The 23,782-nt window shown below is 37.5% G+C and overlaps 3 protein-coding genes across 3 annotated transcripts in view; 2 read left to right on the top strand and 1 right to left on the bottom strand.

Moving 5' to 3' along the window:
* Positions 1-2,774: 2,774 nt before the first annotated feature.
* LOC134669253 (clavesin-1-like) lies at positions 2,775-6,915 on the bottom strand. Its single transcript, XM_063526762.1, has 6 exons — positions 6,768-6,915; positions 5,406-5,500; positions 4,180-4,324; positions 3,862-3,953; positions 3,382-3,483; positions 2,775-3,075 (listed from the first exon to the last, which is right to left on the bottom strand). The coding sequence occupies exons 1-6, from the start codon at positions 6,913-6,915 to the stop codon at positions 2,776-2,778; spliced, it is 882 nt and encodes a 293-aa protein (XP_063382832.1). The 3' UTR covers position 2,775.
* A 2,994-nt stretch (positions 6,916-9,909) lies between these two features.
* Positions 9,910-14,087, top strand: LOC134669252 (alpha-tocopherol transfer protein-like). The gene is made up of 7 exons (XM_063526761.1): positions 9,910-10,036; positions 10,161-10,258; positions 10,967-11,126; positions 11,440-11,689; positions 12,007-12,117; positions 12,961-13,097; positions 13,975-14,087. Exons 2-7 carry the CDS (start codon positions 10,171-10,173, stop codon positions 14,018-14,020), a joined length of 792 nt encoding a protein of 263 aa, XP_063382831.1. The 5' UTR covers positions 9,910-10,036; positions 10,161-10,170; the 3' UTR covers positions 14,021-14,087.
* Positions 14,088-16,197: 2,110 nt separating this feature from the next.
* The window catches only part of LOC134669634 (acetylcholine receptor subunit beta-like 2), a 52,877-nt gene continuing 45,292 nt past the window's right edge, over positions 16,198-23,782 (top strand). The window contains exons 1-2 of the mRNA XM_063527300.1: positions 16,198-16,316; positions 21,831-21,929. Of these exons, the coding sequence (XP_063383370.1) occupies positions 16,220-16,316; positions 21,831-21,929 (196 nt within the window). The 5' untranslated portion in view covers positions 16,198-16,219. The remainder of the gene's footprint in view (positions 16,317-21,830; positions 21,930-23,782) is intronic.

The following is a 23,782-nucleotide window of genomic DNA, read 5'->3' as shown; positions in this document are numbered from 1 at the left end:
AGTCCGATCTCCGAGTTGCAAGCTCCTCCCACGATTCACACGATATGCCGGTGGCCGACAGATGGCGTTTCAGGACGTCCTTGTACCGTAGATATTGTCCACCGGCCTTGCGTTTACCCGAAGCTAGTTCGGAGTAAAACACAACTTTAGGCAATCTTGATGGTGGCATGCGTACAAGGTGTCCACACCAACGCAGTTGACCTTTCATGAGTAGGCATTCCATACCCGTCATGCCAGTGCGACGCAGAACCTCTGAGTTTGGAACACGATCCTGCCATCTCAGCCGAAGAATTGCCCGGAGACACTTTAGATGAAAAGAGTCTAGACGTTTGACGTCTCCCTTGTACAGGCACCAGGTCTCCGAAGCATAAAGCAACAAAGGTAAAATTATTGCTTTGTAAACGGCGAGCTTAGTGAGGAGGCTAAGGTCGTGTGATTTCCAAACTCGTTGATTGAGGCCGCCAAAGGCTGCAGCAGCTTTAGCGATCCTTGAGGATATCTCGGACTCGAGACGATTGTCGCTCCGCAATAGACTCCCAAGGTAACGAAAAGTTCCTACTTCTTCTAAAGCGTTGCCGCTGAGGTAAACAGCAGCGTCATTCGCAGATTTGCCTCGTGCAGGTTGTTTAAGAATCTGGGTTTTCGACGCGCTGATCACCAATCCGAACTTCCGACAAGAATCGTCTAAGTTGTCCAGATACCTTTGCAAATCTTCTAGGGTATGTGCCATCAGGCAAACGTCATCTGCGTAGAGAACTTCTGTGATTGCTGTTGAGTGGACTTTTCGCTTAGCTCTGAGTCGCGCAAGCTCAAAAATACTTTTGTCCATTCGAGAATTTACCATGATCTGATGGTTACATTTCTGAAGGGCATCATTCATTACCGCGGAAAAGTAAATAGCAAATAGGGTCGGAGCCATGACACAGCCCTGTTTAACGCCGCTAGTGACCAGAAACTGCTCTGTGTAAGCGCTTTCGTGACGTACGCGGGCAGTCATGCCCTCGTGAAATTGGCGCACCAAGTTGACAAACTTCACAGAGCACCCGCACTTCTCTAGGACGGTCCACAGGGCTGACCTAGGAACACGGTCAAAGGCTTTTTCTAAGTCCACAAAACACAAATAGAGGTCACGGTGTTGTTCAAGGCTTTTTTCTTGCATTTGCTTGACAACAAAGATGGCATCAACCGTACCTCTATTTGGCCGAAACCCGCATTGGGATTCAGGAAGGAAGCTCTCGGCGAGTGTATTAAGGCGCCTATTGATAATATGGGCAAGTATTTTGCCAGCCACAGAAAGTAGGGCGATCCCTCTGAAAGAACCGCAGTCTGATAGGTCCCCTTTGCCTTTGTACAGTTTGGTAATGGAAGCATCCTTCCAGTCTTGTGGTACAGTCTCAACGTCCCATATGCAGTTGATAAGCTCAAACAGCCTTGACCTAATACTTGGTCCACCATATTTGAAAATTTCCGATGGCAGGCTGTCTGAGCCAGGTGATTTGCCGTTTTTTAAGCGACTTACCGCGCTACTGAACTCCGCGAAAGATGGCGGATCATCCAAACTTGAGACGGATGGTAGATTATCCAGCGAACTGATGTAAGATAGATCTGCTCCTTGACTCCCGGGATTAAGCACTTCATTAAAGTGCTCAGCCCATCTAAGGAGAATTTGTTCAGGATCTGTTAACCTCATAGTTTTGTCTTTCGAGTAAATACTGTACTGTCTAATAGTACTGATAGGTAGTAAGTGAGTGAAGTTTGCGTTTTGTGTTTTGTAAAATAAAGAGTTTATACATATATACATACATACATACATACATACATACATACATACATACATACATACATACAATAAGGTCGTGTGTCATATTTTTGGAACGTTGGTAAAGATGTTTGTGAACTAGACCGTACATCGGCTTTAGATTTATAATCTAGTTAGGGCTACAAATGGCACTAAAGTTCATCCTAACAATTCTAAGACTTCACAAAACGAATAATTATTAGCTAGAGAGCCGACAGAATCTTAGAATTCTTTGATGAAAATTGCCAAGTTGCCAAGAAAGATGATTAAACAATTACAAGCGCGACAACTTCACATAATAAATTAATTTAAGACAACTGGTGAAATTAAAAAGTACAATTTTATATTTTTGATCCTGATTGGATTGCATTTTAGTATTTTAAAGGGCTTTAAATAAACTACGTTGATTTTTGTAACTTGTGTAAATATTATATTGCTAATTTAAAGGTACCTATTTTAATACTTATACACCTTCCAAAATGTAAACTAATATTTGCGCCATCTATTACAGAATAGTTGAACGATCGCGGAGTAACGGTCGCGTCCTCCGTCCTCTTGATAAAACCATAAGAAGTTAGTACTTTTGCAACTTGCCGCATGGAGGCGTGAATAACTAAAGCAAATACTCCCTAAGGAGTTGACAATTTGCTTAAATTATTATATTACAAAAGAAAACAGTATAACTTGAAAAATCGTAAAAAACAATCAGAATTCCACCACTTTTAATTTTAAAATCAGGAATCAGAATACTATGTACAAGTTGTACAACATGACCCAATGTTAAAATATTTATAATGAAATAATAGATACATACCTACAACAAAAACGTTGTGTGATGCATGTGTGCGATAGAATAAGGGTTAGTCAATAATACAAACTTTTCTTACGTCATATATTTTCGGTCAATAATTTGGTATTGCTAATCTTCGTTAGCGTTTCCAAATAATCTAGATCTATTTTATAATTTCCATCCCACATCATTCCTTTATTAACCAACCGTACTCTTTCATCTCCCGATCGAAAGCTTCATCTCTGTACTGCCTGATCTTATTGAACCAATGGCCGATAGTGGTATGATGCCGGCAGGTGCCCCCGTATCGAGGCGGGAGACACTCAGGGTCAATGATCTGACGAAGGGACTCCAGGTCGTGCCTGTGGAAGTGGATCTTATTCCATGCCTTCTTGGGGATAAAGCGTTTGAAGAGGAAGAAGAAGGTGTGGAGCAGCCAGTTGTAGTTGATGATGTGAATGGAGTTTGGGGCACAGGGAAGCGCCAACTGAAATAAAAAGGGGGTTTGTAAAGCAATTTGAATACCTAGTGCAATTTTTTTGGACAAACAAAGAGAATTGCTGTGATAACCTGACAAGAATGTCGACTGAGAAGGAGAGACATTGTTACATAGTTAATAACATAGTACCAATAACATAGATGTTGTACGAAAAGTCACAAAGGTCGTAAAGGTCGTATCAAAAGTTTTCCGAAACAATATCCGTTTTTCAAATTAGAATCGGCCTCCTAGGCACTGGAGATATAATAAAAGCAGAATGTGAATCTATTTCAATTTCTAGACGATTCACTTTACCCCAACCAAGCACACGATCTGGTAGGCAATGGTGGGGGTGAGCGCGGCGACATGCTTCATGGTGATGTTCTGCAAGTCGACGATAAGCGTGCCGCCTAACACCTGGAAATATATGGCTGAGATTTAGTGGTTTCGTAAATTGTGCCTACTTTGCTCCACACTGGGTAATTATTATTGTGCTCATTAGTTTGTAAAATCTATTGGAGTTTGGAGGAATATGCAAACTATATCACTACCATATTTAAGTGTTCCTAGTAGTGATGATGATGTTCTTTAAATCGGCATAGGTATATGTATATCAACCAAAAATCAATATACTCGTACCTTCGACAATGCAATAATTTGAAAATTTTAATTAAATTACGAATTTTCGGGTAAAGGGCAAATTAACGGGGTCTAAATTACGCGAACCTAAATTCACGTCATCAAACTTATTGTTTTAGTATGTCAAGTCTAGTAAATATAGGCCTTCAAGCTCACTTGTAACTTGGGCAATCGTAGCCAGATCTCTGTCATAGCGAAGGCGACCTGCACGAGGAAAATTCCAGGGTGTTCGTCGGGGTCCCAGGCTCCTAAAAGTTTAAAACATAAACGTTTGTTAAGTCTCACAAAAATGCTCAAAAAAAACGCTGCCAAATATTCATGCCAACTTATATTATTTTGTCGTTAACTTCAATCTATAGTATGGTATCCGGCATTTTGGTGAAGGGTTCGTGAGACTTTTAAGAATATTTCTCTTTCTACTTGTAATTCCCCATTTACTAAATAGTCTTTAGAATTCTAGAATTCAGTACGCACCAAACCTGAGTATGGAAATGCGGCCGACGCCCGGGCGGTCAAGTATACAGACTTCATACGCGGCGCCCAATCTCGCCAGACCCCAGAGGTCTACACCTCTGTACAGGTCGGGGTACTGCTCAAGAAATGTACAGTACCGCACCAACTGTGGATGGTCGATATAAATTATTTATCTGGTATAAAATTAAATAATCTTAGTTATTGCTTTAGTAGCTTAATTTCTTTTTTACACATTCGTAATATACATTAAGCTTTACTGCCAAATACAAATTAATCTTGTAAATTAAATTATACCCACTTCCCGGCGACAGATTCAATGAAATTTGGATTACTTCCGTAATTCCGATGATAATGGTTATTCCATTATCATCGAAATCATGCTGAGGTAGGAATTGAGTAACTAACAGAGTCCTAGACCGATCTAGTTAAGTGCAACAGTTTGCACCGATTTGAATATGTCACCGTAAAATTGTAAACACTTGTCAGTTTATAATATCGCTAGTTAAATTATAAACTGACGGTAGGGAGATTACAATCTAACCTAACCTAACCTACGTTAGATTATAAACTAACGGGTTCACAATCTTACGGTGTCAAATACAAAAAAGTAAAAGAGTGTCGTTTATAAACAACATAATATTTTCATTGCAAAAGCCATGTATTGGTCAGACTCATGTCTATTTCATTAGCGCATTAAAAAAATGTAAACAAACAAACCACGTGATTCAGACGTTTTGCGATAGAGGTCTGATTGATACAACTATTTGTAGTCACAGAATTATATGTATAATTTTGACTGAGCTACCGTACGATACGACATGGTATTGTTTGTTTGAATTATTTTAAGAGCCCATCAACCTGCACACTAGCGCCACTGCTAAATAATCGTGATTATTTAAATTTAACGACAGATATTTAAAAAAGGGTGCCGCTGCGTACTGTATTGACTATTTCAGTACCTTTTGAATACAACAAATTAGTTTTTAAGTTGCTGGATTCGTCAATCTATTTTAGTTTTGAGGTCCTAGTTCGACGAATCCAGCAAAATAAAAACTAGTTTGATGTATTCAAACGAAACTTAAATACACAATACAGAATACAGTACGTAGCGGCCCCCTTCTTTAAATACCTGTCATTAAATTTAAATAATCACGACTATTTAGCAGTGGCGCTAGTGTGCACGTTGATGGGCTCTTAAGGTCCTAATGTAACAGAGAAAAGGTGACCTGTCTGTGTGCGCGCCGCACGACGAACCGGTGTTGACGCAGGAACCGCAGCAGGAACTCGTCGTCCGTCCGCCGCGGCACGCACTCGCCACGCTCTGGCGGGCAATACATTATTTATTACTCTCATGTTTGACGCGCGTTGCGATACGGAATTATCTAGTGGGGTAATCCGACTAACATGGAAGCGGTAATCAAGGCACAGAATTTATGTAGCTTGATTGCAGTTGACTAAGATAATAATGGAAACAAAATAATTGAAGTCAAAACCATTATTGAATTAATCGATTAGTTATGAAAAACAAGTCCACAATTAATTAAGATGAGGAGCGCACTCACCATGCTCTGGCAGTCAATACATTATTTATTACTCTCATGTTTGATGCGCGTTGCGATACGGAACTATCTAGTGGGGTAATCCGACCAACATGGAAGCGGTAATCAAGGCAATAACGGAAACAAAATAAATGAAGTAAAAACATTGAATAAATAAATTAATCAAACGCACTCACCACGCTTTGGCGCTCAAAAAATTGTTTATTAGTCTCGTGTTTGACGCACGTTGCGATACGGAATTAATCTAGTGGGGTAATCCGACCAACATGGGGAATTAATTAAAGCACCGAATTTATGAAGCTTGATTGCAGTTGACTAAGATAATAACGTAAACAAAATAATTGAAGTGAAAACAATTATTTAATTAATCAATTAGTTATCAAATAAGTCAACAATGAAGTACGTTGAAGCGCGCACACGCCACACTCTGGCGGTCAATAAATTGTTTATTAGTGTCATGTTTGATGCGCTTGCGATACGGAATTATCTAGTGGGGTAATCCGAGCAACATGGAAGTGGTAATCAGGGCATAGAGTAGTAGCTTGATCGATGATCGCGGTCGCCTAAGTCAATTTAATTTGAAATGCAAATAATTAGTCATTATATCCGCGTACCTATGCACGGCCGGCCGTCGGCTCACTCCTCAACGAGTTGCGTTTGGAGAGGGACCTAAAACTCACTGTACCTTACAGGCCTATTCGAACTTAAACTGACATCACAATGGCATCTACCTAATAATGCCATTCAGTTATCTTATCGTGCAAGTTGGTCGTCCGTATTGTATTGGTACGAGCAGGACGCACGATAACTAAATGTCATCATTTAGACCTATTAATTAAAAACCTGAAATCAATTCCGGTTATCTATCGGATAGTTGTCTATAACGTGCACCTTATTAATTTGAAATCCGTGTTTGATGGCCCTCAAAAAGCAATGTTTCATTGTCACAGTTTGTTAGTTGTGACTCGCCACTATGAACAGCGTTCTAAAAAGTATAGAAAAAATGGCATATTCTCTCTTACTCCTTACCGTATATCATGTCTCTAAGCTCCTGGATGGCTGAGGCCCTGGTCTCCGGGTCCTCTTCGCAAACTTTACGAGCCATCTCCAAGAGTTCTGGGTGCTCGTTTGTGTCCAGTTCAGCCTCGAAGGCTATTTCTAGGAACATCTTGAACATCCTGGTACCCACAACAACGATAATACAAAATATGGTTGGATTTGAATTGTATTAAATAGCAGTAAATAGTTTCAACTTTATTTAACGTTTTATATAATTTTATCAAAATAAGACAAATTGGGTTTAAAAGTTTAGCAATGTGCTGAAAACATTCATTATATTTATACCTATTTAATTTAAATAGGTAGGTACATGTTTTTCTTATTATAGCTAAAATACATGTTGACGTTTTGTTTAACTTTCGCTGCAATACAAGACAACATTAGATTATTGCCCCTAGGATATCGGATATAGGATTATATCTTATATTTATTCAAGGATAATTTTACAGCATTACAGCTAGCGCTAATGCGCTGTAAAAGTAAATAAGTGATATGTACGGCAGCTACTGTAATAATCAGGATAAATCTGTATTCTATACCGTTGAAATTTAAACTAAATTATCAAAATTTATCACGACAATTATGGTTTATTAGCTATAAGTGTGTTAAAAACTTTTAAAACAATAGCGTCCCGTGCCCAAAATTTTCCTGGAATGCCCCTCTGGCCATTAAACTCACTTTAGGAATAAGGGATTAATTAACTAGTATTCCTCAACACCAAATATAACTCAATCTGACAGTCTCGCCTGACAGGCGACGCGATGCGCGAGCGCTTACCTCGCGGCTTCTATCCCTAGTAATCGACTCGATTATTCGTATTCGTGAATAACTGAATATTCATCCCGGAGCACGGATATACCGTTTAGTTTTTTGCTTATTAGAGTAAGCAATCTATACTGTTGAATGGTAGGAGTTCCCGTGTCCGTTCATATACAGTAAAAACAATTTGGGCTTTTAATTATTTTGCAGTTTAACTAGGGTTGCCATTTAAGTCAGGATCTCAGGATTTTGGTTAATTTATAATGGTTACGACCGTACTTGGCATTTTTGACTGACCATAAGCTACGCACATCTTGACCCATTTTGTAACCGGCTTAAACGACTTGGCAGACTATTTTTGAGAAAATTATAATATTGATAATATAAAAATCGGCGAAGTGCGAGTCGGACTCGCCCATGAAGGGTTCCGTAGCAGCAAGTAGGTAACATAATAAAATTGCGGATTACGATTTATGACGTATTAAAAAAAACTACTTACTACTTAGATCTCGTTTAAACCAATTTTCCGTGGAAGTTTGCATGGTAATGTACATCATATATTTTTTTTTTTTTATCATTCTCTTATTTTGGAAGTTACAGGGGGGGGGGGGGGACACACATTTTACGACTTTGGAAGTGTCTCTCGCGCAAACTATTCAGTTTAGAAAAAAAATATATTAGAAATATATCACTTTTAAAGACCAATCCATAGATACTCGTACCTACCCCACACGTATGGGTTTGATGAAAAAAAAAAATTTGAGTTTCAGCTCTAAGTATCGGGAATCCCCAAAATTTATATATTTTTTTCTATTTTTGTGTGAAAATCTTAATGCGGTTCACAGAATACATCTACTTACCAAGTTTTAACAGTATACTTCTTATAGCTTCGGAAAAAAGTGGCTGTGACATACGGACGGACAGACAGACATGACGAATCCATAAGGGTTCCATTTTTGCCATTTGGCTACCGAACCCTAAAAATGATCGTAGTCATCACAACAATCTTAGACGTGCAGGCATATTTATTTTATAAAGCTCGTACAGTACCTAAAATTAGAAGTAATTTACCGATAACATTAGTTTATCGGATATCATAAAACACATTTCATAGATAGGCTACCAGCATTGCATGATAACTCATTACAAGCGGTATTCGAACTATTAGAATCTCGTATTGATTTGATCTTGATCTAACTGAACTGAACAGGCCATTTCAAACGTACACTGATATCATAAGGACACCCAAACGATGGCATTTAGTTATCGTGCATTACACTCTCGTACTTGTCCATACATGTATATAACATGTAATTGACAGAACGAGACGCAGGATAACTAAATGACATCATTTTGATGTCAGTTTACATTTGAATCATTCAGGTCTACACACTTTTGTACTGTTTGGGGGAAATTGGCACGTTTCGCAACGTAGAGGGACCATTTTTAAGACGTCATTGTCATTACAATACATCTGGGACCAAATTCGACATGTACAACTGTCAGATTTCGCATCCACGTCAAATCAACAGTTGATTTTATTGCACACTGAGTGTTGATTCCATCAACGGTGGATAATATCATTCGGTACAACCAAAACTCAACTGTAAACTAAGGGTGGTTCGGTTTGGTTTGCTTGTCACCCTAACTGTGGATTGTTAATATCAAATTTTGACATTGTACGTATTCGAGAACTTATGATTTTTCCCACATCAACGGGAGATCAACACGATACTTCAAACGTCGCTTGTCGAATAGGGGTCCTGAAACGTACAACTAGGTATCTACGTCACACCGGCAGTTTCAGTGTAAGAATGTAAGATAGGTACTGCATAAAACTAAATCGACCATCCACCATAATAGTATTATAAAAATTAATACTTTTAACTCATTAAATTATCTGTTCGAGGCTGATGCAAGGCATCGAATACCGCGGATTAACATTCATCTGAAAATATACTATCATTCTAGTGAATCTAGTTCTAGTGCCAGTGTACCTACATTCGAATTGGGCTGTACGAGTATATTGGTGCCACTAACATAAACTGCGAAAGGTCGGTATCAATGTGAAATAAAGATAATAGTTTAATTCGAATGGCGCTTCAAGGTCAGCTGTACAGGGTGCCTAGCCAAGTTGACAATCGGTCGCGCTACGATGACGAAACGCTCTGTGTCTCTCTATAACTGTTCCATTAGTGACAGTTTCGTAAGCGATTGGCATGTTGGCTACGCACCCTACACATCAAAACAACTAAAAACAGTGTCATTTGATATGCAACAGTGGTTGAGTTGAGTGGTCCTTGTGATTCTCAGAGTTTATTGTAATTATGAAGTGTATTGTGTGCTGATTTTAAATTGTATTTTTTTTAATTTAAAGATTGCGGTTATAAAATTCACTTTCATATTATAAACTATCGATTCGTTATAATATAGTAGGAGAATAAAACATTTGGACAATTAATAGTTTGTGTAAACAAAAGGTATGTGTAATGTGTATGTGTCAGTTTGTGTAAAGCTCGCAAGATGTTTTTGTTTTTTTTTTAATTTCATTTAAGTAGGTATATATATATATATATATATATATTTTAATGCATACAGTTACAGTTAATGAATTATGGAGGACCCGCAAAAACGATTGGAAGAACAAGTTATGGAGCTGAAAGAATGGGTCGCGAAGCATCCACACGTAGCCAAAGATATGGGTAAGACAAATTGCATGGATTATGATCTTTTCAAAGTAGTGGGTAGTAGTAAACTTTATTGCTCAAAACAAGTGTAGGTCGCCATTAGATACATCGGAGCGACGGAGGAACTCAAAAATTTAAATTAAAATGATATCTAAATACGCCTAAGCCAAAGTTGTATCATCATTCTCTTGCCCTTGTCCCAACACTTGGGGACGGCGCAGTATGTCTTTTTGTTCCATACCTCTCTCTCCTCTCTCTTGCCCGTCGTCGTCAAAGATTTATATTAATCTATTATTATATTTACTCATAATCTGAGGCCCTTATAAACGTGTCAAGAACTGACATGTGATAACGTTATCAGGTTTTATTGGAATAACATAGATATTCTTAAGGAACTACTTATGTTACTTCACTAATTGTCTCAACTGGTGTGAAGTCTCGCAGGCCAATTCGAACGTAAATTAGAATGATATCTGAATCACGTATTTTATAAATCGTGCGTCTCGCTCGTGCCAAATACAAGTACGAGCGAGCGAAATGCACGATATCTGAATGACATCATTTAGAAATTTGCGTATCGGAATAAAATTATAATAAGAATTCTTACTATCTAACAAAACTGAAGTTTGACAGACTGCAAGTTCATGTCCTATCGTTTTAATAGTGTGAACTCTATTATATAAGACACAATCCCGATTGCAATCAATCTATTCAATATTCCAGATGATAAACTACTCAGAAGGTTCTTGCACAGTTGCTACTACGATATGCAAAAAACACAGAAAACTGTGGAGGAGTTCTGTAACTTGCGCGCCGACACTCCAGAGATTTTCGGCGATCGAGACCCATTAGGAAAACGCGTGAAGCAAGCGTTTCAATACGTGTAAGTAGACGATATATTGTTTTAATTGACTATGCGTTAATTAAGGATCCATCATGATAACTACCGATATCATGATATGTATTAAACAAGTATGCAATTGCTAAGTGTTGGAACTCCACATATATTATGAATCTCTCATAATAGTTATTAATTGAAAGGTTCACGTAGAGTTTTTTTTTTTCCTCATTGAAACCTCGTAGATCTATAATTAAGTTAGTTAGTGCCCAGCTTGCGTTTTACTTACCTAACACTTTCTAATTTCCAAAGCCAACTTTATAATAAATACCTAATAAAGTTATTATTTATGTTTCAGAAACCTTGCATTCGTTCCCATATCGGGAAACAGACGCCTGTGGATCTTCCAAATCAATGACCCAGGTTTCCAAAAGTTTGAACATGTTGAATTCTTGCGTACCGTTATTCTGGCCTTCGATGCGTGGTTGCTTGAGGAAAGCTGTTTACAGGAAGTAGATTTGACGCTTTTTGATGCCAAGGATATAAGCTTGAAGATTTTCTGGAAAATACATTTATCTTTACAGAAGAAACTAATCAAGTATCAGGAGGTAAGATATTATACGTTAGCATAAAATATGAAAAAGATCCTTTTTTGAAATTCCCATATTAAAAATAAATTAAGGGTGTGAAAAGGGAGATGGAAAATTGTATGGAGATTCGATAACCGCTGAACCGATTTAGATAAAATTTGGTATATAAATGGTTTGAGTGTCGGGGAAGAATACGATTGAAAATCAAAGAAATATACGCTCGTGGACGGAATAGTCCCTCTATTTTGGAATTAGCCAAATTTGACATTACATCATTTAATTCTCAGGGTATGGTCGTTACAAAATCACTCTGTAACAATTAAATTTGCTTTCAGGAAGCCATGCCGATACGGATAAAGCAAATGCACATGGTAAATGCGCCGTCATTCATGGACAAACTATATGCAATATTAAAACCATTTATGAGCAAGGAAATGAGTGAAGTAGTAAGTATCAGGAATATTAACTCCAGCCGGGTTAGCACATGATTAGCGCGACAGTATCTTGCGGCGAGATAGACTACCCGGACCCCTATTCGACAAGCGACGTTTGACGTATCGTGTTGATCTCCCGTTGATGTGGGAAAAATCATAAGTTCTCGAATACGTACAGTGTCAAAATTTGACATTAACAATCCACAGTTAGGGTGACAAGCAAACCAAACCGAACCACCCTTATTTTAGAGTTGAGTTTTGGTTGTACCAAATGATATTATCCACCGTTGATGGAATCAACACTCAGTATGCGATAAAATCAACTGTTGATTTGACGTGGATGCGAAATCTGACAGTTGTACATGTCGAATTTGGCCCCCGGTCACCTTTTATTGACATAGGAAAAGACGGGTAGTCTATCTCGCGGCAAGATGTTGTCGCGCCAATCATGAGCTAGGCCTACTGTTACTGCTGGTGTCCACGGGCGTCGGTAATTGCTTACCATCAGGCAATTTGCCTGCTCGTTTGCCTCCTACATCATAAAAACATTGTACATACAATTGACTGTCGGTTTGTAAACATAATTGCAAATACCTACATAAGGTATACATCGCATAAAAACTAAAGACCATTTACGAATATTGCTGTTAGTACCTACATTTATATTATCAATCAGTGATAAAAAAAGTACTTGAATACATTAAGGTGAGGTAAGGGATCATTGGGGAGTCGGAAGGCTCGGACACCCCCTTGTAATAATTCCTGATTTACAAGGGGGAGCCTCCCGACTACCCTATGGTTTCCTACCTCCCCTAATAATATGTTTTTCTATATGACTTTGTTGAAATATTTCAGCTTCATTTCCACACGCCGAACTCAGACACCCTGTTCGAATACTTCAGCAAGGACGACCTACCCAAGGACTTAGGCGGGAACCTCGACAGTTTAGAAGTTTACAATAAAAGAATAATTGACCTCATCCACAAACATAGGTTGGTGCAAATTGTATATTTTGACCTTCACATTGTTGAATAAAATTTTGCAATATAAAAATGCAGCGAAATAAAAAAAATCACGAATTAAAATTATGTCAAGAATTGGTTCGCAAGATAAAATTTTGGCGAAAAGTTGGTTGCTAAATGAAATTTGACGAAACATACCTAATTCGGCAAAAAGGCAGCACACCAGACGAAATTGTAAAGTCCAAGAATAAAACGTGCTACGAACTGGACACCATGATTATACTGGGTGTGGCCTGTAATATGAGCAAAAAATTAAACTGTAGGCTGTACTCCTCATACTGACCAACATTTGTTCAGCGACTTTTAAAAATAACTTGTGGTTTGATTTTTAATACACTTTAAAGTTTATTCTGAGACGCAATGTATTGCGAATTTTGTTATGTATAAGGCGTGACAAGCAACGTCAATCACAATGATATGGCGTGGCGATGGCGTCCATTGAAGATGATATTTATTTTGAATGAAAAATAGGGAGTCTAAATACTTCATAATTTTTAAAAGTTGTAGAGCAAAAGTATCACCGTTTGAGGAGTACAACCTACGTTTTAATTATTTGCTCGTGTTACAGGCCACACCCGGTATATGGCGCTTCATGGCTTTGCACATTATGCGGTAACGCCTCGAGCCTCGATTACACCTAGAGTTTAAAGAAAAGTTTGCAATGACTTTGATAGCACACGCATTGCATGTGTTATTTATGGCTCGCATAGATGACAATCTACAACCTTGATGGCATACATAAAGACCATCGATGGTTAATTTTATAGCCAAGTAGATATCTCTTTCAACTTGCAACGTCTTGGATATTTGTTCGATTAATATTTAGTTTTATTGTTGATCGTTTCAGTGATGCGTTGAAAAATGATGGCTTATGGAAAACTCCCAAGAAATAGTTCAATGACTTAATTGTCTTCAATCCTCGGTTATTGAACTAATGTTACCAAGATGTCTGTCAACAGAACGAAAACGAAAAGAAAGAAGTGAAAAATTATTTATTAAATCTCGATTACTCATATCAACCGAAAAATATGAACGACAGTAAATGGGTTTGGGTATTGTTAGGGTAGGGTGGGTGGCTATTATTGTTAAGTAAAATAATGAGGTGTTAAGAAGAGTGAGTGGCAGGAGAGCTATCCTGGACATTATTGCAAATACATGCGGAAAACTGATAGGGCACTTCGACACGACCACTAAGACCACTTCTTTAAAACCATCCTGGCGGTGGATAGAACGCAAGCGGGATAGAAGAAAATCAAGACGCGGCTTTTTAAAGCGAGTGAAAGAAAAAGTAGGGGTCGTGTTGTATTCAAAAGTCAAAGAGCTGGCGCGTGATAGGGAAAGCTGGAAGATACTCCGCTGACAAGAAAATAACTCTTTAGTGATGAAGAAGAAAATAAATAATCAAAGACACATTTGCTTTCTTCCCCTTAATAAATACCTAAGCATTTTGGTCCTTTCTTTTAGGTAGGTATAGTCCGACAAGAAATAGTAGAAAATTATTTTGGGCGCCACTTCCTACGTAACTGTCACATTTTTGACGTAAAATGTTTAAAGATGGCAACAATTTTGTATGGATTTTTTTAGTTCCATTTTATTTAATTTCTACTATTTTATGTCGCACTATATCTATGGACGGTTAAAAAAAAACTCAGGCAGAGCTTTGATAATAATAGAGCAACGCATGTACAGTCAAGGAATTTAAATTCCGACCCATTTCGTACTTTGTCACAGTGACAACCGTATGAGGTCTCTAGCGGCTTTCATATTGATTGTCACTGTGACAAAGTACGAAATGGGTCGGAATTTAAATTCCTTGACTGTAGCAATGATTGCAATTGGCGCGACAGTATCTCGGCCCCGAGATACGTAACAGACTACCCGCCCCTCTTTAATTAGTTCAGTTTAAAAAAGAGGGGTAGTTAACCATTTGCCAAACATCGCAATTTTGTGCAACAGATACATACATAGAGGCACAGACAAAACATCCTCCAGACTGAGCATAGTAGCGCTACCCCCTCTGCCACGCATACGGTAATTTTACTCCATGTTCGAGTCGAAAGTGTCTTTGTGTGACGTCCGTGTCTTTGAACGGACCAATCACGGCACGGGAATTCGCTCACCTCGTCCCGCGCACCCCCGCATTTTTGGCATCATCGGTTGCATGAAATAATTGCTCTAAACTTGGTCTAGAGGATTCCTAGTCTATGCATAGAGGTAACAAGGGTTGTTAAAAATGCAGGGGCAGAAGGTACAAAACGGAACGAAGTTGAGTTTTGTAAAAACATGCCTGAGAATTTTGAGACTAAAGTAATTATGCACCGTTGCTCACAATATTTTTTCTAAGACAATGGCGAACACCTAAAAGGCTATTAAACGTACCATGAGCGCATCTAGCATGTCTTGGCGTAATTCAAGTCATGCATGATATACACAGCGAAGGACGCAAAAATATCTTACACGATTTTATTTGTAGAGCCATAGGAACGTGTCGCCTATTTATACGGCCTTCAAAGAGTAACATACAGACTTAAAAAATATTTAGGGACAAGGATTATTTTACCTTATTTATTTTTAAAGATAATTACTAAATACCTTATTAACCACCTCTATAACCTATAACTGAAGTATACTCTATTCTCACCTCTATTTATGGAACCCTCTGTAAATGAAACAAAAATTTACTTGTACCTGGCTAATTGGGAGCCTGGGTAAGTGGAAAACCTCTTTAAGTGAGACAAATTTGCTCGTCCCTTGAGATCCCACTTATCCAGGTTTCACTGTACTTTGTATATAGATATAGCCAGGGGTTTTGGATGCGGAAATGATTTCGTGTATTTATAATTTAATTTATTGTAAAGTACTTACCTATAGTTACCGAAATATGAATTGAAAACAGGTAGTAAATTAAGTATGTACTTACGAATTTGTGGCTACCGTACGGTAGTGTTTAACATTGCCGCATCCAAAACCCCGGGTTATACCTACTGATATATAAAGTCCCACGACTTTTATCGAGACATGCTGGACGTGCAGGATGCTTCCGGGCTATAGCATCGCATGCTACGTCTTCAGTCGATAACCAACAGCGAGTGATGTTACGCGCGTGGTTTGTGTGCGTTAGCGCGTGTGTCTGCGCGCTGCTGTGCGCACGCGCCGCGCCCGCGCCGCCCCTACACACGCATGTCAAAGGTAAACATATTTATTTGCTAAATTTAGCAACTCTTATGCCAACTTATATCCAAGGTATACTTATGATATGATAATATTAAGTAGGTATATGATATTTATTGGGAAATAATGTACTTACTCGTACAGTGTCAGCTTGCTATTTCATGTTACTTTTAAATTCATACTTGTAAGTTAGGTAAAGATTAGCTTTTACCATCAATATCGGGGACCACAATAAAAAGTCAAGATTTCGCTCTGATATTGGTACCTACCTACTTCAATAATCCAACTATAATAAGTTTTTGGCAAATAATTCATTTTTGGTACAAGCTTTTATCGCTGACTGTACCTACTTTTCTTTCCCCCAAACCCAATCCGTATGCATTGTTTTATCACAAAATGCCCTTGGCCACCTCCTGACCCCATCATCAGATTAGCTCCATATCATCATAATTGCATTCTCATCTAATTTACATAATTATGTACTTATGCAAATATTCTTTCAATCGGAAATCGGAAAGTGAGTCAAATTTAGCTGACAAGATTAAATTTGACCCACACTAACAAAATAACATACAAACATAAGTACTAGGCCAGTAAAATTAGATTTTTGCCAAGAATTAATTCCCAGCAAGCTGGAAACAGTCTTAATACTTTTATTAATTTGGTTATAAATTAGTGTAATCCGAGTTTGCTCCATTCCAGCTGCTGTGGAAAAAAATTTGCTTCTTATCAGTTTTTTACTGGTAATTCAAAATCGTTTCGTCCGATGGAAAATTTTCTCTAATCATGATGAAAATTGACATCTCATGATCCGGAAGGTACCTTAATATAAATTCGTAGTCAAAGATTTTAAAAAATGGCCGCAACTTTGAATTTCTTTTTCATTTGTGGTAAAATCGTGCAAAAATCCGAATTTTATTTCACCAGTGTCTTGATCTCTCCAATCAACTTTAAAGCAATACTCCTACAACAAAATGATTTTTGTAAAAAGTTTCGAATATTAGAGCAAAGTACGCACAATAAACGGTGGTACACTGTGTACAATCGACGTCAAAGATATATTAAGTTTACATTTTTCGCCTTATTACAAAGGCATAAGGTGCAAAAGTGTAAACATATCTTTAACGTCTACTGTACGTGAATACCACCGCCCACAAAAGCATGCGATCCAACGTGACTGTCGTCGCGTTGTCGGAAGAACGCTAAATGATGAGCACCCAACGTGTTAGGATTGTGTAACGGTGGCTTAAGTGACCTTCCCGTTTGGATGGTGCATGCTATATGCAAACCGTTTTGCAGTTCTACTACGGAAGAGTTATAAATTTATAATGATTGTAAAAGGTGGATTTTTATACTACTTATTTACTCATTGACAATAACAAAGCAATTTATTTAATATCTGTTTAAAAAGATAAGTACTATAGCCGTGTAGTGAGTAGCAAGTGCTATTAACTTTGGTTCCCCTATCTTTGGCATAATTTTTTTTGTAATAATTCTATTGTGCATAATAACTTTAGGCATAATATACTGTTAGCATAAACTCACTTGGTACTGGATTGTTGCGCATACGTGCTCTACGCATAATTTTTATTGATCGAAGTGTCTTTTGGCATAATTTTAATGTCCGAATCGAGACTTGGTATCTGTTTCATTTCGCATAATTTTATTTGTAATAATTTATTTTTGCATAATTCGCCATTAAGCATAAAGTACTACAAGCATAAAATCTTATGGCATAGAAATGTTTTGCATACTTGCAAGAATCATATATGTTGTAGGCCCGATATTTTTTGGCGGAAATTAATTCGCCGAATGTTTCGCAACTCGCAACTATTATTTCTCATAATTTCATTTCGCCGAATAATAACAGTTTGTTTTCATGGGGTCGCAGTTCTAACTTAACCTAACCCACTTTTCTGGCAACAGTTCGTTTTTTTGGGGGTCGCAGTTCTAACCTAACCTAACCCACTTTTCTGGCAACAGTTTGTTTTCGTGGGGTCGCAGTTCTAACCTAACCTAACCCAATTTTTTGGCAACAGTTTATTTTAGTGGGGTTGCAGTTCTAACCTAACCTAACCCACTTTTCAAGCAACAGTTTGTTTTCATGGGGTCGCAGTTCTAGCCTAACCTAACCCACTTTTCTGGCAACAGTTTGTTTTCGTGGGATCGTAGTTCTAACCTAACCTAACCCACTTTTCTGGCAACAGTTTGTTTTCGTGGGGTCGCAGTTCTAACCTAACCTAACCCACTTTTCTGGCAACAGTTTGTTTTCGTGGGGTCGCAGATCTAACTTAAACTAACCCACTTTTCTGGCAATAGATTGTTTCCGTGGGGTCGCAGTTCTAACCTAACCTAACCCACTTTTTTAGCAACAGTTTTTTTGTTGGGCTCCGCATCTGCTCCGGGGCTACGGGCATAGCAGCCCCTTCGCCCTTGCGTAGCAAATCGCAGGCGCTAATGCTATGTGCCATTCTGCCAAATGTAGCTTATGACAGATGCGCTTTAGATCTTACAAGTTATACCTAATAGAAAGGATCGAAATACGTTTTCTGCGATGTAAATATTCGCCTAAATCCTATTATGCTAAACAGATTATGCAAATCACATTTCGGACATTTAAACAAACTCAAAATAAAATTATTCGTATCAAAAGTCGGCCAAAATAATAGTAGTCTATTTAAGATTCGGACTTGTAAAAATTCGGCCTATTTCATATTATACAAACTGAAGCTTTCTGCAAATTTAACATTCGTCGAAATACATTTCTGCCAAATAGGTTATGCCAGATGCGTTTCGGGTCACGGAAGTTATGCCAAATAGACGGAACCCATTAACTTTTCCAATTCTTAATTAACTTCTGGCCATAATTTATACGTCCACGCCAAACAATTTGAATGTTCAGATATGTTTTTTATTTCGCCATTTGACATTTATTACAAGCAAAAACAGTTCACTATCAAAGGCAAGGAGGCCATTACCAGCTACAACTTGATTACTCATTTAGGTTTCTAGGCCTTAACATTCACAGTCCTCAAACCATAAATATTTTGCAATTTCCTCCTACTGAGGATGCCATAAAATCAGCGTTTCCACCTACGCCATACCCACGTACCCACGCTTTACCGGGATCAGAAACGCGGTACCTACGTGCCAACAGGAACGTAGCAGAAACGTCGCAGAAACGTCCTTTTGTACCGGAGAATGCATCACAAGGAAGCGAACGTTTACCAATTGGGATAGGCATGCGAACGTCACTAAGACGGCGACACGTGGTTTGCGAATTAGTAGCTTTAAGAAACATGTGATGTGTTCAATACAATACAATAGGAATACAATAATTACTATCATAAGTAAATATACTTTAGTTTTATTGTTTTTGACAAGTTATTTGATCCGAAAATCTCACACTCTTGCGTATATTTTGGTTTCTTCAACTCCTTAACTTCAGCAAATCTGGCTGTGTTATGAAAGTTGTGATTTCAAAAATTTTGTTAAAAATGAGAAACATTAACGTTCAAAGTTCGAGCATGGTTAGAAAATAATCTTTTTTAAGACAAAATTAGCCTAAATTTAATCGTGTGATACAGATCTGAATAAGCCCACACGCGAGGTAGGACATCGGCGCGCGGTTGACCGCTATCCCGCGACTATTGAGATCATTGCCACGGGTCTCCAAGCGACCTGCCCGACTACTCACATACATTCATTCACCTTCTCATATAACCATCCTTCACTCTCATCCAACAAACGACAAAGACAAAACCAAACAGAACACTTAATCATCCGCATCTCGACAAGTAGTAACCACGCTGTGAAAATCATCTCGCCTATTCAAAACTCTAAACACCTTTCGACGATTGCCATCCTTTACTAACAGCGGCTTTATGATAGAGACAGTTGTGTTGGAACGCCAAGTGAGGTGTGTGTACGCAAGAGTCAACGGTCGGCGGCGTCTTTGGTCTCGACTGACCCAAATATTGCACTTGACAGGATGTTGTCAACTGATTTACCCTATTTTTGGAGCGGTGCTCTGAATCGTTGATGTAACAGTAACAGCGAAGGGCTGGTGCAAGAGAATAATTACTAAGGGACACTATTCTACAATAATAGCAGTACCAAACTATTTAAACTATTATTAGATATTAGACCTTAAGTATGTATAAATGAATACTATATAATCATAAAAAAACATTCCCCTTGTTCCTTTTTCATTCGTTGGACACATATAATTAGGATAACTTCTAAATATTGTTTTACTAACATAATCTCGCCTCGGGTGGAATGTCAAATAAACCCTCAAACCAACAAAATATTCCTGAAAATAATGTATATATTATTAAGAGTTTCCTCGATTTTTCCAAGACCAAATAATAATTTTTATCCTTTTTATAATAGGTAGAAAAGGAAATCCCGACGAATTAAAAACCACCTCAATTTTGATTCATAAAGTTCGTAAATAAAGATGGATGATAAACGTATCGTGGAATAAATTTCAATCCAGGGTTAGTCAATTATGATGACTGGAATTTTCTCCGGTCTCAGTATTACCGGTGCAAAACAACCGGTTGACATTGGTTAGTTCTTCCTGATTCTTTATAGAAACAGGACGATTTGATGATACTTCCTAGTTTCCTTGTAGAATGTGGAAGACTGAGGATCATTATTTCAGTATATCCTCGTGCCGCCCACCATACAAAATTATAGCCAAGGAAGTTAGAATCTTATTGTATTTTCAATTAGGTCGAATTTCATTTGTACGAAAAATTTTAATAATTTTGTAATTTTCGAGACAAATGAAATGCTACCTACTTCGTTTTTAATTAAGGTTGACATTCCATCGAAACTAAGTGTACATCCTAATGTATATTGGGCGGCACGAAGATATAGTTTACGAATTGAGGTTCTTCTGGGGTGATGAGTCGAATGTTGATACAGTCATGTTGATTTTGATATTCAATCATTTGTGCTGAAACAGACCTATACCTTGTAAATTACTAATAATCGTTTTTTTTTTTATTAATTTTACAAACTATATTCAATACTGTATGTCATGCATATACAGAAGGAAAACCGAATTATACATCTACCCTTAACCCTGGTCTGTCTTCAACGTTCTATAAGAAAAGGTCGTACCTACGTTTTATAACAAAAAATTCACATCTGACTTGTGCAAAAAAAAAACAAAAGCTTGTATATTATTTACATATTATGGATTGATTTTATGCGGATAGATATTTATGTAGATATGAGCGTAAACGGACTCACACGAGATGACGCCCAAGATCGCGCAAAGTAGAGGAAAGAAAGTAGGAAAGCGAACCCTGGCACTGGCCGGGATAACTCTAGATAGAAGAAGAGATATTTAAGTAGAAATAATTGACAAGAATACATTATACAATACAATACAAATACTCTTTATTGCACACCTCATTACAGAAAACAATAAAAATAATACAGGAAGAAGAGAGAAAGATGAGGAGGAAGAGGAGGAGGATTGTACATTGTTAAATGTCTTGAAATGTATTATTTCAGACTCAAAAGTGCAAGAGAAGACAATCGTGGTGCGGAGGATGCCAAACGCGTACTTCTACCCGTTCAGTCTGTGGCCCTTGCCCAAGTTTCCTGACAGAGGTTTACTCATTTTACAATTCTGTTTTTAGTAATAAAGTTAGGTATAAATTAGGTTAATAAGTCTGATAGACACATCTGCAATTCTGCATTATTCAAAAGTTTGCTAAAACCTTTATTACCCAAGTGAAAGTTCGGATAATTACACATTTATTTTTAAAATATTGTACTCTACCTATATAATTTCAAGATTACGTAAGTAACCATTATATTTTGTTATTATTTCGTTGGTAAATAATACTGATTTTAAGAGTTTTTTGTATGTAACAAGCAGGTTTGTTTAGTATATCCATTTCCGTTTTTTTATTGTTTGACCATCACTAGCATTTTCATAAAACTCCTAATTATAATGCTGCTAAAATACAATGCTAGGATAATTATATGTATAAAAATCAAAACTTACAGGGGGTCGATTTTTGAATTTCGATCACTCGATTTCGGCACTCGAAAATCAGTGGAAAACGTCGAAATTACTAATTTTTGAAATACGAGAGACCAAAATTTGCAATCTAGTGGTATTGGCCACTCGATTTCAATTCTATTAGTAGAATATACTACCTACCTATAGTAGTGGAGAAATTATTTAACGAAATACACGAAATCGAGTGGTCGAAATACAAAAATCGGCCCTTGATCGGAAATAATATTATAGTGATATTTATTTATTGACAGAAGGAGAGGAATCCAGCGAGATCTTCCGATATAGGAGAGAAACGGGCCACACTCTGCACAAGAGAAATTTAGTTTTACAAACGAAGCTAATCAAGAGGTAGCCAAGGCAGCAACGTTAAGTTAAAATTAAGAAATAAAATTGTACGTACAGTCACCTGCAATAATATGTTACACAACGAAGGCCGCAAAAAAATCCGACACTATCTTATTTGTAGACTCATAAGAGCGTGTCACATATTTTTGCGGCCTTCGAAGAGTAACATATTATTGCAGGTGATTTTTAAAATTAAGAAATAAAATTGTACCAGCCAATACAAACGCGTATGATGTACTATTATACACGTCACGCTATCGAATGAAATTAACACAAAATGTCAGTCGAAAAGTAAAAATGTATTTGGATTACAGATGCGAACAAAGGCCCAAATAGATAATATATTTAAAAATAAAAATCTGTTTAGTTTGTTGCCGTTTATATATAATGTCGTTACACTTGTGTTATTGTAAGCATAAATTTTATGTAAGTATAAGTTAAAATTGTTAAAATAAGATAAGGACGCAGTTATGTACCAACTAAAAGTTACATAAGTACTTCTATTAAAAAAATATTTTGTATGGAGCACAAAATATAATGCTTTATAAGAACTATTGCATATTGTTTTATTGAAATGAATTCTTGGTATACGTACAATTAAACGTGCATAACTTACTTACTTAGAGAATATAACCAAACGGAGTGGTCATTAACAGGCGTTCCCCTCTGTCGAAAATAGGCGGCCAATGGTCAACCACATGTCAACCACATGTATGGACTGACATTTATCTGACATGACGTTCCTATACATTTGATGTGCCCCTCCCCCGCAAAAAACGTCACACTATTTTGTACCGAAAATTATAGACATGGCATCTCCGTTGGTTATATCCTCTAAGCCTACTTAGGTCAACTTATATTTTAGGTACTTACTTAATGTAAAATTACAAACATAAACTGCAGCGCTATCTATCTTTCATCCGAGTCAAACATTTACCATCGTTACTCGCTACGAGAGCACGACACCGACTCGCAGCACCATCTTAGTTCGATATACATTAACTAGGTGGCGCTAAAATAAAAATTCAGTGGTTTCCAGCTTTTCGCTACAATTTTATCATTTGAATTTATGTCTTTATATTATTGCAAT

The sequence above is a fragment of the Cydia fagiglandana genome, chromosome 12 (assembly GCF_963556715.1).
Source record: "Cydia fagiglandana chromosome 12, ilCydFagi1.1, whole genome shotgun sequence".
Classification (NCBI taxonomy): Eukaryota; Metazoa; Arthropoda; class Insecta; order Lepidoptera; family Tortricidae; genus Cydia; species Cydia fagiglandana.
The sequence above is the reverse complement of the archived record's forward strand: the minus strand, read 5'-3'. Positions and strand labels throughout refer to the sequence as shown.